Genomic DNA, 15,718 nt, shown 5'->3' on the forward strand with positions numbered 1-15,718 from the left:
CTTCGCAGCTCTACTCTGGGTCGTGATTTCCATTAAAATACAGTTTAATTAACAATGGAATTAATAAATATTTTGATTAATTGATAATACTATACTAAGCTAACAGATTCCTAATATGGTGGTCCGTATTACGTTATACCTTACGCTATCAGTTCGATAGGGGCGCACATCTGGTGAGTATGGGCTTGGTGCACCCAGGATCCTGAGCTTTATATCATCGTCATTCTTCTGTTTCTTGGTGATTCCTTTCTACTTCTCTCTCTTTCTCTCTTTCACTCAATCTCTCTCTCTCAGGATAACGCGGGAATTTTTTTTTTTTTTTTGGCTGGTGCAGCATAAGTCTCAGGTTTCCTTGCACCATATGGCTCATAATAATAATAATAATAATAATAATAATAATATATACGTTGCGCTATTTATCCATTACAATATGGCGGCTAAATCAACATGGCGCCAATCCCGCGAGTCGTAACTTCCAAAAATCACTAGTTAAATTCAAAATAAGAAACTTACGAAAGCTACTAAACCTATTTAATATAAAACACAATGTAGTATGTTATTTAACGAAGAATACAGTAAAAGTATCAAAATACTTATCCCTTTACAGCAGCCAAAAATCCACTGACTGTTTTCTTCCGCGACCAGAGCGCCCAAATACAAATACTTTTTCACCTGGTGCGGTAGGGCGGTAATTATAACCAGATTGATAGCATTCTTTGATTTTAACCAATTTACCTGCTCGGGTTTATCTCCTACGTGTTGAAACAAATAATTTTTTCTTGCAAATAGAGGGCGTTTTGCAAATATTGTTTTAGAAATGCTTTTGGTGAGTGGCCCATGAATAGAAATGGCTCGAGATTTAAATGAGCTTTGTAGCGTTTTGCGAAAAAATGCGGCAGAAAGGAAATTTTCAGTACCAGTTCAGTGTGAGTTACAGGTAAATGTAATCACATTTTCTTGTGAATAACTAAAGTAAGTAATGTGATTTGGATTTAAGCTAAGGCATGTGCATCGCCTTCCACATCATATGGGGTACACACACTACAAATTGGATTAGTCGTGCGCCATAAAAACCGAAACAAAACCAAAAATTACTGATGGTACTCGCCTTCTTTCTGACCACGAGTTTCTCGAATTGAATTCGAATGCATATTAAACGTCCTACTTCATTGTCGAGAACTTTCTGTAGTCATTCTCGATACAAGGGTTGGCTGCCTTGCGGCCTAATCTTTGGCCCATGTCTCCCAGCGTTGCCATCGCCCTCATAGCGTATGGATTAAGTGCAACGACAGCTTCGTTGCCAACCGGTTGAGTCAAAGTGGATGGACAGTTCTCAAGAAACTCCATTTCAACACCTGAAGGCCTTAAACCCGACTTCGTCTCGTTCTCGATGCCCAGGTCGTCGGTCGTGGCTTTCCTCTCACCTCTTTAAGGTGCTTTACTGTGATGCCAATACAAGTCTCAAAACAATCAATCAAAGGCTGTTCTCCCTGTAGTCTCATCCATCACTGTTTCATTCAGGATAGTTTTCAGCCCTGCGTCAGCTGCCTTCCTTTCAAGCTTGGCCTTGTCTCTTCGGACTTCGAGATTCCCGCTGTTCGTGCCTTGCAGGGGACCCATACTTTTGCTGGCGAGTACACACCAGCGTATGACATGAATGTGCTGGCTTCGCTGTGGCCCCCATCTGGCTGTATTGTTGAACTACCATGGCCATTATAATAATAGGAATTGTTTAAAAAAATGAATAAAAAAATAGCGAACTTTCCAGAAGATTCGGTAAAATTCCAATTTCAAGGTTTTTCCCTTTATAAGCTACAGAAATTCCTTGAAAGAAAGGCCACTATTTCAGTAAACTGTATCTGGAAAAAAAAAAAAAAAAAAAACTATCTAGATGGAATCCACAAACATTGCAATAAAAATAAGTCAAGAAAATTTTTGATAAAAAATATTTCTGTTTTTGGGTTATTTTTGAAAAGCCATTTGTTGTATGTGATTTAATTTTTGTGGAACTATTCTGTTAAAGAAAAAAAATCCCCAATCATAATTGTTCTGTCATATATCCAGTGTGGGATTAAGGCATGAGCTAGCAGGGGCCCTTGCCTATGGTGCCATTCTTTAAGGGGCACCAAAAACAGAAGAACGTGGAGGCAAAGCATATCTATATCCTTATTAAAGGGCGCCAAAAAATTCTTTCTGCCAAGGGCACGGAAATACCATCACCCTGCCTTGCATATATCCAAATTTAAGTCAGAAAATATGGACCCCATAGTTATGTTATTTTATTTTTCTACTTTTGTACAGCTTCCATGTAAAAAGAGAAATAAATAAATAAATTATAAATCAGGAAAAGTCTTTTGCCCTGTGGTGTCCTGAATTATTAATTTAGGTACAAAAAATATGGTAACCATAATTGTACTGCATATTAATGACTGTTGGCCCTTCCTGCAATATATATTTAACCCAGAACTGGCCTCTCAAAGGATTGGTACTTTTCTAGGTGCACGAATCAAAGTGACCCCATGTGCATCATTTAAAAAATCTGCAAGAAATAATTCAAAAAGTGGACAATTTTGACTGATACAATTGTGAAAATTCCATTTCCTATATTAAAAACAGATATTTAAAATTTTTTTTTTTTTTTTTTTTAAATAAAGTGTCTTTGGCACTTTGGACATATTTTTATCTTCTGTTATTTTTATATCATCTCATCATATTTGACTGACAGCAAAGTGTCAGTCAGAAATCTCATACTTGTCATGGGCATAATTGAATATTTCAATAATTGAAATAATTATGTTTACCATGTGTAACTGCTACACATGATATAAACTGTTTCCACGTGTAACTGGTATTTCCTAACATAACTGGATACCACTTATGCTAGAAAACAGTATTTAAAATATTGTATATATTTACAAATAATTGTTTGAAAAAGAAGTAATTGTTAAATTTTTTGTTTCAGTCAGTGATATATGAGGTGGTACCCAAAAGTTCCCGAAATTAGCATTAGCATTAGCATTAGTAGAGGCATACGATGCAAGAAAGCAAGCTTATTCAGCATCAGCCCAAAAAAAAAAAAAAAAAACCCTCTCCCATTTCACCCCTCCGTTCGTTCGAAATACCTGTCCAGTTGAGCTTTAAATTTGTTTAGGCTATCAACTTCAACAACAAGTGATGGAAGTCGGTTCCACCAACCAACCACCCGCTGGCCAAAGGCAAATTTCCGCACATCTATCCGACATCCGTCCTTCCTCAATTTGAATTTATGCCCTCTGAGGTGATTATTCTGAGAAAGATGAAGAATCCCATTGGCATTGAGCATGCTCAAACCATTCAAGGCCTTATACACCTCTATCAGATCACCTCGCCGGTGCCTAGTCTCCAGACTCTGTAATTTGCAAAACTTAAGCCTTTCTTCGTAAGAGCAACCCTTTGTTCCATTTACTAATCTTGTTGCCCTTCTCTGTACCCGTTCCAGCAGCTCTACATCCTTCTTGAAATGAGGCCTCCAGACCTGTATACAGTACTCAAGATGTGGCCTAACCATTGCCTTATACAAGGGAATAATCACCTCCTTATCCCTGCTAGAAAAATTCCTGTATATCATTGACAAGACACCATGAGCTATTCTTGCAGCTCGTCTGCACTGCTCAGAGAACTTCATATCTCCCTGCACAATTACCCCCAGGTCCTTTTCATTCTCCACCACTGTCAGTGTGGTACTGCAGAGTTGATACGTTGCTCTGGGGTTACTGTTTCCCATATGCAGTACTTTACATTTGTCAATGTTAAACTTCATTTGCCACCTCTCAGCCCATCTGTTCAACCTTTCCAGATCCTGTTGCAGCAGCATAGCGTCAGTAGTGTCCTTGACGACCCTGCCAACCTTTGTATCATCTGCAAACATGGACATTAAACTTGATATCCCATCATCAATATCATTCATAAACACCGAAAACAACAACGGACCCAACACTGAACCTTGAGGAACTCCACTAATAACATTAGTCCACGTTGAGCAGTGTCCATTGATTACCACTCTCTGTCTTCTGCCACTCAACCATCCCCTTATCCATAGCAGCAATTTGCCTCCAATGCCACACTGCTCCAATTTGTGCAGCAGTCTTCCATGTGCAACAGTATCAAAAGCCTTTCTAAGATCCAAATATATAATATCAAAGTTATTCCCTGCATCCAGTTCTTTTGTGACTACATCATAGTATCCAATCAAATTGGTCAGGCAAGACCTGCCCTTAACAAAACCATGCTGCGTCTGAGCTATAACTGAATTCTTGTCTAGATGATCCTGCAGTGCTTCTTTAACCAGTGCCTCCATTAATTTACCTGGAACAGAAGTTAAACTAACAGGTCTATAATTACTAGTGTCAGCCTTTGATCCTCCTTTGTGAATTGGGGTTACATTTGCACATCTCCAGTCTATGGGTACCTCCCCTGAGTCCAATATATATATATAGTTATATATATATAGTTAAAAGAACAATTTAATTGCCAATGAAGTTCGACAAGATTAATAGATTTACTGATTAATTTTCACGTAACTATGGCGGCTGTCTATGAACGGTAAACTCGTGTATTTGATACCCTTTCCGATACTAAGTAATACCTACAAATCTCTATCTAAGTTACTTTAACTTTAAGTACCGTAAATAGGAATATAAAGCTACTCTAGAAATAAGTTAATATGTCAATTTAAACTAATAAAGCAGAATATAAATCAGAAAAAACTTCTCTGTTCCAGTAGCGGCAGAAAGGCACGTCCGCACAGGAAACTCTCGTGCTCAAATTCTTCAAATATATTTGTAAAATAAATTAGATTCGCCCTGGGTCTTATTTGCTACCATCACCTTCAAAGTAGTCCCCTTGAGAGCATAAACTCCTATTCTAGCACTTCTTTTGTTTGGATATCCTGTACGCTGTAAAATCTTCGACCCTTCAGCTTGATTACACATGGGCTTGGAGGGGACAATTGTCATATTGTTGGATGCCAAAAACTGCGCCACAGCGAGAGATGTGTGGGCCAGCACATTGTCACAATGAAGGACCCAGTTCTTTGTGAGTCACGTCTTTGGACGTTTCCTCCTGATGACTTCCCTTAACTGCCTCAGGATGTTGCAGTAGAACTTTGCATTGACAGTCTGGCCAGGAGGGACGAATTCCTTGTGAATAATCTCATTAATGTCCAAAAAACAGATCAGCATGGACTTCACATTGCTCCTCACTTGTCGGGCTTTCTTTGGTCGGGCTGAAGATGGTCCCTTCCACTGGGATGATTGTTGCTTGGTTTCTGGGTCATACCCATACACCCAACTCTCGTCACCAGTGACGACTGTAGACAGGAAGTTTTGATCACTCCTTGCCTGTTCTTGAAGATCTCTGCTAACATCCATTGCGATGCTGCTTTTAGTCTTCACTCAGCAACCGTGGCACGAACTTTAGCATTAGTAGAGGCATATGATGCAAGAAAGCAAGCTTATGCAGCATAAGCCAAAAAAAAAAAAAAAAAAAACACTCACATTTCACCCCTCCATTCATTCAAAATACCTGTCCAGCTGAGCCTTAAATTTATTTAGGCTATCAACTTCCACAATAAGGTATAAAGTCTGTTCCACCAACCAGCTACCCGCTGGATAAAGGCAAATTTCCGCACATCTATCCTACATCTGTCTTTCCTCAATTTGAATTTATGCCCTCTCAGGTGATTATTCTGAGCAAGAGGAAGAATCCCATCAGCATTGAGCATGCTCAAACCATTCAAAGCTTTATACACCTCTATCAGATCACCTCGCCGGTGCCTAGTCTCCAGACACTGTAATTTGCAAAACTTAAGCTTTTCTTCATAAGAGCAACCCTTTGTAAGAGCAACCCATTCACTAATCTTGTTGCCCTTCTCTGTACTCGTTCCAGCAGCTCTACATCCTTCTTGAAATGAGGCCTCCAGACCTGTATACAGTACTCAAAGTGTGGCCTGACCATTGCCTTATACAAGGGGATAATCACCTCCTTATCTCTGCTAGAAAAATCTCTGTATATCATTGACAAGACACCATGAGCTACTCTTGCAGCCCATCTGCACTGCTCAGAAAACTTCATATCTGCCTGCACAATTACCCCCCAGGTCCTTTTCGTTCTCTACCACTGTCGGTGTAGTACCACAGAGTTGATACGTTGCTCTGGGGATACCGTTTCCCATATGTAGTACTTTACATTTGTCAATGTTAAACTTCATTTGTCACCTCTCAGCCCGTCTCCTCAACTTTTCCAGAGTCCTGTTGCAGCAGCATACTGTCAGTAGTGTCCTTAACAACCCTGCCAACCTTTGTATTGTCTGCAAACTTGGACATTAAGCTTGATATACCATCATCAATATCATTTATAAATACAGAAAACAACAATGGACCCAACACAGAACCCTGAGGGACTCCACTAATAACAATTGTCCACGATGAGCAGTGTCCATTGATTACCACTCTCTGTCTTCTCCCTCTCAACCACCCCTTTATCCATAGCAGCAATTTGCCTCCAATGCCACAATGCTCCAATTTGTGCAGCAGTCTTCCATGTGCAATAGTATCAAAAACCTTTCTAAGATCCGAATATATAATATCAAAGTTATTCCCTGCATCCAGTTATTTTGTGATTGCATCATAGTATCCAGTCAAGTTGGTCAGCCAAGACTTTGCCTTAACAAAACCATGCTGTGTTTGAGCTATAACTGAAGTCTTGTCTAGATGATCCTGCAGTGCTTCTTTAACCAGTGCCTCCATTAATTTTCCTGGAACAGAAGATAAACTCACAGGTCTATAATTACTTGTGTCAGCCTTTGATCCTCCTTTGTGAATTGGGATCACATTTGCACATCTCCAGTCTATGGGTACCTCCCTTGAGTCCAAAGAAGCTCTCATAATTATGGCTAAGGGTTTGCTTACTTCCTTTGCTGCCTCCTTTAATATAACTGGATAGATCCCATCCACCCCGAGTCCTTTTTCATGTTTATCCTTAACAATTTCTCCTCCACTTTCGTCTCAGTTATTACAAAATCATCTAGCTTACTGCCAGAGTTTACTTCACCAATCTTAGTTGGTATGTAAAGCCTAGTACCTTTCAAGATTAATTCTTTGAATGCTTCCCATTTTGAATTTGCTGTTGGTAACATCATCAGTTGATCCCACTGTATAGAATTTAAATACTGTCTCAGACCATTGTAGTCACCTTTACGAAAGCAAAAACCCTTTCCTTTACCCCTGATGGTAGTTACCTCTTTGAGTAAATCCCACTTCAGCACACTGTGATCACTGCCACCTAGTGGTTCCTTTATCTGCAGATTCTTAATGCATGAAGAATCACTACTGATAATCAGATCAAGAGTATTACTCCCTCTAGTTGCCTCCAGAACATGCTGATGTAGAAAACAATCATCCAGTAAATCCAAAAAACCTTGCTAGTATGTGAGTGACCAACCCACAAATTCCAGTCAATATCTGGGAAATTAAAATCCCCCATTATAAGACATTCTGATTTACTGGCCCACTCTATTTCCCTGTACAGTTTCTTATTATACTCATCAGAGTCATTAGGCCTATAGCACACTCCTACTCTCAATTTTGATTTTCTAATGCTTATGTCACACCAAACTGACTCGACACTGCACTGTCCAGCAATATCGACTGGATTCACTTCCTTGAATTTTATGTGTTTCTTAACTAATAGCATAACCTCTCCTCCCTTCCTATCCTGTCTATCCTTTCTGTAAACATTGTACTCCCCAAATTCCAGTTCTGCATTCCTTATATCTATATGACACCACGTCTCTGATATCCCAACAATATCTGCCTTTGATGTTTTGAGCAATACCTCAAATTCATCAAATATATTTACCAAACTCCTAGCATTGGTGTACATGCAAGTATACATGCACCTGTTCCTATTCTTAGCTACCCTAACTCTTGGCGCAGTATAACTGTAGTCGTTTTTGCACCAATAAAATCAAAATCAATCAAGCTACCCTAACACAACCCTGTGTTTACTTGTACCCCAATGACTCCGAGCAGTCTGAAATACCCTGCATCTTGTTTTCCAGGCTACTGCTCATTCCAATAGAAGCAGTGCAAGAATTACTTTCACCTCTGCCAGTGGCTACTGTTAATCTATTAGTCCTTGTATCCCCCAACCTGACTGCAATACTTCTCATATTCAACTCGTCTGACAAAATCTGTTCACAAGTGCCAAACAATAGTCCCACAATTCCATAAATGTCATGCATGGTCCGCCTGCAGTCTTCGTGGATTTCCTGAGAACTTTTGTGACATTTTCTGGGATGGTGCTCAATGATGGATGCCCAGAGTGATCATTGTCATCAATGGACATTCGACCATTTTTAAAACGATTAACCAGTAATACGTCTGCATCTGACCTAAAGCAGCATTGTCACCAAAAGCTTGTTTCAACTTCTTATGGGTTTCTGCTGCTGCATCATTAAAAGGAAACAAAACTTGATGCTAGCACATTGCTCTCTGACATCAGTCATAGCAACAATCGCAACCTACGTGAAACACTGCCAGAGAACTGCGCATAAATATTCAATGACTATCCAGCCCAATGCCACGTGGCACACTGATTCACAAAGGATGCATGCAGTGTTACTTAGAACCACAAGTCCGTATTAGAAGTAGTTCCCACGCAACCTTCAAATTTCGGGAACTTTTGGGTAGCACCTTGTAGTTATTTTATAAATACAGGAAAGCTTACAGAATTAAGTGCTTAATGACATAAAGCTAATTAAGGAATGTAAGTAGATATATCTCTTAACAACAGCAGTTAGAGGCTACTAAAATCATCGAGTTATAGGGAAAAAGTTTCTAGTGATTGGTTTATTGGTGTGCTTAGCTGAATTTTGGGGGTATGTCAAGACCTTTCTAGTGAAAGATTAGGGCCATTTATTAATTGCGTAATGCAAGGAGAAAACTGGAGTGTGAGATAGATGAAGTATTAGGATGCCCTATAGATGTGGAGGGGGGGCAAAAACCATAATATTCATACATGTTATGTTTTTATGTTATAAATTTTTATATATTTTTATATTGGTCCTTGAAGCTGTCACAGACATTCTCTCATATATACCAGACAAGCTGTGCTTGCTACCTGGGAATCTAAAATGCTGATAGAACTGATATTCAGGTGACACTCAAGTCAAGTGGACCCAATTTCGGCGAAGTCTGGACAGTCTGTGACAGCCAAATCCTCTGCTCCCACCTTCACAATAGTGGGACTGTTAGTAATTCTGGGTATAACCGTCGCCACCATAGTAATAATAATGCTTGATCACTGCATGTTTGACGTCATCTTAAGTGGGCCATAAGAAGTACATAAAGCAACATCACGGCACAGAACTGAGAAAAGCGAAAGCAAGAGTTGAATGTAAATCTACTTTATTTTCTGTGCATAATGGAAAGATAATAAATGTCGCAAGGAACAATATGAAAAAATAAATTAATAAATGAGATTAATAAACAAAAAATATCAGTTTTGATACTTAAGTGTGATAATTTTTGTTAATCATAACATTCTGAAAAAATGAAGACAACACATTTTATAGTTAACTATTTTATTACATTTTGAATGTTTTACATGTAATTTGTAATCCAATTAATGTATATATTTATTTTTTAAATCTAATAATTTGATTACTATAATTGAATAGAAATTATTTTACTTTTAAATTTAGCTCATTTTCAATGTTTGAAGTTTACATTTATGTGTTGCTTTTAATACATCATTTTTCTTTTTACAATAATTGTTGAGAAAAATATTGATAATGGTATTAATCAGAAATTTTTAAATTATTTCTCTGAAATACTTTTTCTGTTAATTGAAATATTATCACTTACAATTGCTATAACATTATAACCAATTTTCTTCAAGCCTACAATATTTTTTTCAAAACTGAATGTAATTTTTCTGCAGTAATTTTTTTCACGGATAAAACATAAATTACATCTTTGTAATTTGACGATAAGTACATATGCACTTGTAGCTGCATCAGTACTATCAAAAGAATTTCCCAGTACGTTTTCACCTTTGTAATCAATATAAGGTTTCAGATGAATTTCATTGATCGTCAAACTAATTTTGCATTTTGAAAAATTTAAAAAAGCCAATTTCTGTTTAGCATACATCAGAAAATGATTCTCTTGCATAACCTAAATACAGCAGACTCTCGATTAATCAGAATTTTATACAGGAATTTTTCTAGTAGGGTAAGGAGGTGATTATTCCCTTGTATAAGGCAATGGTCAGCCCACACCTTGAGTACTGTATACAGGTCTAGAGGCCTCATTTCAAGATGGATGTAGAGCTGCTGGAACGAGTACATAGAGAAGGGCAACAAGATTAGTGAGTGGAACAAAGGATTGCTCTTACGAAGAAAGGCTTAAGTTTTGCAAATTACAGTGTCTGGAGACTAGGCACCGGCGAGGTGATCTGATAGAGGTGTATAAAGCCTTGAATGGTTTCAGCATGCTCAATGCTGATGGGATTCTGCCTCTTGCTCAGAATAATCACCTGAGAGAGCATACATTCATATTGAGGAAAGACAGATGTAGGATAGATGTGCGGAAATTTGCCTTTAGCCAGCGGGTGATTGGTTGGTTGGTGAAACAGACTTCCATCCCTTGTTGTGGAAGCTGATAGCCTAAATAAATTCAAAGCTCAGCTGGACAGGTATTTCGAACGAACAGAGGGGTGAAGTGGAAGTTTTTTTTTTTTTTGGCTGATGCATAAGCTTGCTTTCATGCATCATATGCCTCTACTAATGCTAAGCCGGGACACTTCAAGACTCCAAATTAAAAAAAAAAAAAAAACAAAACGACCGGAAATCAAAAAAATTCTAGTAATAACCAGAATAGGTAGAAACAGATATTTTGCAAGTCGTAAATAAGTGGCATTATAAGTCGTCATTGGTAGTTTAGCGTACCTATTATCTTGCAATCCCCACTGTCTTCACACCCGCCACTCAAAAAAAAAAAAAAAAAAAAAAAGAGAGAGAGAGACCAAATGTTTAGTTTGTTTTAGTGCGTCGCATCGATTGTTGTGTTCCGTTGCAGTGCAAAAGGACATTTTGTTTCGTTATTTATGTCAGGGATGTCGGAATTTTTTTTATAGTATTTTTTTTTTTTTTTTTTTTTTTTTTTTGTTTAGAAATCACGAAAATGATGGGTAAACGCAAATGAGTTGCATTTTCAGTTAAACAAAAACTTAAAATTATTCATAAGTTTGAAAACGGTGTATCTGTTAAATCTCTATGGAATCATTATAATCAAAATGGCCAAACATTAACAAGTATCGTGCGGAATTCAGATTTGTCAATAATAATATAGTAGCAATATGTTATTAGTCATTCTCGAGTTACGTAAAACTCGATGAAGTAAGAAGTCCTGGAACGTATCTCTTACGTATGTCGGGGACTTTTGTATTTTTGGATTAACCGGGAAATCGATTATTCGGGATTTGTTTTTTGCCATCTATCCCGGAAAATCAAGAGTCTACTGTAGTACTTGGATGAGGAAGAAGTAGGAATACAGAATGCTGTAGAAATTTGTAGGCATATGAAGATATCGAAAACACCAAAGACGAAAATATTAATACTTCAGTGGAATATCTATATGCATTCTTTTCACAGTTTAACAAATGTAATTGTTCGCATATGAATTTAAACACCGATGCTTTCTCACTATTAATGTTTCCCACAATTGAATTCAGTAACTGCAAGCAGCGTTTAAAACAAAAGAAATATTATTAACATCGCTGCTGTTGGCAATTACTGGTATCTGTTCTAAGATGTCAGTAATCTGATTGAAACTATTCACTTTCATATGAAATTCCATTGACTTTGACTTTCCTAAATTATGAATTTCAGCACTCTGTACAAATACCGACAACATAAAATCTTCACTAATCACAACTGAATAGGCGCCTCTGTAGCCAGGTGGGAAGGAGCAGCAGTGCGTAGCACACGCTTCTTGATTAGACCGGGGTTCGAGCCCGTCGCCACCAAATACAGAGGATGCGGAAAGGTCAAGGAATGACCACCGCATATCTCGGAGCAATATGGCCTTAGTTGCTAATGCTCCTAAAAACCAAATAACAAATAAACAACAAACACAACTGAATAGGCAATGGAAGGTGTTGGCTGAAATATTAAATATAAAACCACAATATGGTTATTTTTTGAAATAACTTGCCAGCATTCAGGTGCTGTATGTCTATTCAGGCACTCTGCTAGTTGTGGGACCGTAGGAAATTCTCGAGCTTTTTCATAATCATGTTTACTCTTAATACTATTTTCCAGGGCCTTCTCAAAGTTTTTTTCTTCTAATCTTCGCCTTTTCTATTCGGGACTGTCTCTTGTAAATGTCTGTGATGACAAATAGCTTGGACAGTTTGGAAAATGTGATCGAACAGCTCTGTGAATTAATTTTGGATGCTTGAAATCTACGATGATTCTTTTTTTTTTTTTTTTTTTCCATTAAATTTATATGTCCATCTAACTACCTTGGATGGCTCAAAATAAATGAATCTCACATACCTGTAACAACATGAAATATATAAATAAAATGTTATGCTCTCTTCCAAATTTCACTTTACTTGTTATTAGCATCTCAGTCTTAGATGGTTGTTATTAGCTTTTACAACTAAGGATACCTCAGTCCGCATACACAGGCCTATAGTTTATCAAAGATTGTATATAATTACATTTCGTGTATTTATCTACACTAAAAGTTTCAATAAATAAAATTAATATTACATATCGTACAAATATTGAGATTTTTTGATTTCTTAAACAAGCATGCACGCACGCACTTTTCTTCAGTGTATCCAATACATGACAGGAATATTTTATATATAAATGAAACCACAAAAGTTGAAATTGTGACAAAATTTACTTCTGTATTCTGAAAAGAATATATCTGTTTCATATTCTTATATATTATCGTTTCATTATTGTTAAAAATACTCCTATTTAAGATAACTGCTATTAACGAACCACAAACCTATTTTAACAGACTTACATTTGAATGTTCAGATAGCAAAAAGTCTTTCCTTGGTATAGCTTTCAAACATTTGTTAGTTAAAACAGTATCCTTCAACGGAAATCCAAAGACGTATACTTTCGGACCACCTTTATAATTTCGGCGGCATCCAAGAACACAATTTTCCGGGCATTATTAAACATTTAAAAACACTTTTATGAGATGAAATAGCACAAGACACAGCTGCACTGAAACAGCAATGCTAGTAATGAACAAAGGCTAAGTTCTGGTCAACCCTCCCCCATCTCTTCCATCTTGCAGTATAATTGATGTCTTTTGAGATTATGATAAACATTGGCGAGATCCAAACTTCCTTACATTTCGAGGGTACAGCTCTAAAACGGTGTCCGCAGGCCGGCTACTAGTTAGTACACCAGACTGAACCTGTTGGTAACTCTCTAGGAGGCTTCCGGATCAGCTAGTATATAATCTTGCTGCCTCTATTCTGCCAGATTGGAGGGAGTCCAAATAGTATGTATGAGGGAGGAGGGGGACCTGTTGAGGCCACGTTATGTCAAGGATCTGGGTATATTCTTATCATGTGCATGCCATATCCAAAAATTTCATTATTTCATAAAGCATGTCTCCCCCCCCCCCAACTTTTTCTTACTATTGAATACACCATGAATTGTCAAACTAATAGAGCAAACTTATCTGCGAAAGGATCTAAACCTCCCAAACACTTCCTAGTTCATTTCACAAATATACAGTCTCAGCTCTAATCTCGATGATGTCCATTTCCACTTACAGTCTGCCAAACCACATATACTTTTTCTGACAGAATCTCAGTTATCGGTTGATTCTACCACTGCTCACCTCAGTTGCCCAAATTATTTGCTGTATGATTCCTTTCACCTCAAAGGTGGTACTTGTGCATATGTCCGTTCCGATATTCCCTGTCAGAGACTTGGCAATTTGGAATCTCCTCTTTTCGATCTTCTCTGGCTTAAAATCTCTCTACCTCATTCTGTCAAATACTGGAGAAATTTAATCGATATCTGTCACATAATGACAAAGATTATGTTTAATAATTGCCACCCATATGCAGCTGACAATTTGTATCACTAGTTGCAATGGTAACAAAAACTTTGGTTGTATCATATTAAATTTATTGTTTATCAAGGACTTAACCACAGATTTAATCAAGCTTTTGCAACTTAGCACCAACTCAAGCAAGTGCTGTATGACCAGCCACATAGCTATAATTTGCAAGAGCATTTTGTGCTAAGTTGTGAAGTTTGTGTTTTTGCATGAATTCTTAAAGACAAATTCAGTTGTTTATTAATGAGTACTGTATTGCTTTCTTAATATTTCCAGGTTGTAAAATAATGATTTTTTGTCAAATGTGCTGAATTTTATAGTTTCCTATATTTTTACAGAACAGAGCTGCATTGACCCGGAAAAAAAATGAAAAGAGAATTACTCAGAATTTTCCATTCTTATTAACTTTTTGATTTATTCAATTTTCTCATCCCTATCTAAATGGTAACATTCAGTTTCGGTAGTACCTCCTCGAAACACTTTGTAAACTGAGTTCTGATTGATGCAGTTTTCTCACCTTTGATCTCCCTTTCATGTATCTACATGATTGATAATATTTTCCTTAGTGAGATATAGATTTGTGTCAGCTACTATTCAAAAACTGCAACAGAAAGAGGAATCATAATCGTTTTCAAACTGTGAATTCAAAAATGGGAATAACCATTTAGCATGTTCACTATTTTGGTGATTAAATATGATCAGTTTGGATTAATATATAAAGCTATAAAATATTATCGATATTTTTAGAATTTTTTTAATGCTTACTTTAGGTTATTGGAATATATGGCTACCTCGCAGACAAAGCTTATCTGGACTCAATAAATTTCAGAAAGAAAAGTGAAGGCAGTGATGGACAGATTTATTTATATGATCTTATTGTTACAGACAAGAAAATTAAGTTAAAAATACTCTTAGGAATTCCTCTAGGAGATTTAATTCAGAAAAATGTTGTAAGTAATATAATTTCTTTTGTGTAACATGATTTTTGAGGAATTAATTAGTTGCTAATATTATACTAATTTTCAAAAACCAAGGGCAGGTATTGCACTTTAGCGATGGTAGAATTTGAACCATTCACTGAAGTAACTTTTTAAACTTACATGTCATTCCAGTTGATTTTTTGATGCTTTTGGTGTTGGTGTATTGCATGGGAGATTAATGGCTTTGATTTTATTGGTTCCACCTACCTCACAAATTTGACGTTTACAGTCTCATGAGATCATCACCTCCCCTTGGAAGAATTTTTGAAATCAAGAGTTTCTGTGTGTAAGAAACCTGTCCTTTTCACTTGCTGGGTGAAACAATGAATGGGGATTTCGAAATACCTTTTGGGAACTTCATTTTAAAATTAAATAGGAACAGGAGCTTGCCTATCCTTATGGTGACTTTCATTGAAATACCTTGTTGAGATGATTAAATGAAATTGTCTCATGGGGCTTTGGGGGTAGCCTTGGATGTCAGAAATTATAACCACTGTGCTAACCACGATGATTTGCTATAAGGTCATATCATGCAATTTGCTTAAATTGTAAATTGATGCCAAATACTGCTACTTTTGCATTTTCATATTT

At 37.1% G+C, this 15,718-nt stretch overlaps 1 protein-coding gene across 1 annotated transcript in view; it reads left to right on the forward strand.

Moving 5' to 3' along the window:
• The first annotated feature begins 825 nt into the window (after window positions 1–825).
• LOC150090520 (RPA-related protein RADX-like) overlaps window positions 826–15,718 on the forward strand; it is a 164,763-nt gene continuing 149,870 nt past the window's right edge. The window contains exons 1-2 of the mRNA XM_090378305.1: window positions 826–937; window positions 14,918–15,097. Of these exons, the coding sequence (XP_090234431.1) occupies window positions 848–937; window positions 14,918–15,097 (270 nt within the window). The 5' untranslated portion in view covers window positions 826–847. The remainder of the gene's footprint in view (window positions 938–14,917; window positions 15,098–15,718) is intronic.

Source organism: Mastigoproctus giganteus, chromosome 1, assembly GCF_048544385.1.
Source record: "Mastigoproctus giganteus isolate SK-2022 chromosome 1, ASM4854438v1, whole genome shotgun sequence".
Lineage (NCBI taxonomy): Eukaryota > Metazoa > Arthropoda > Arachnida > Uropygi > Thelyphonidae > Mastigoproctus > Mastigoproctus giganteus.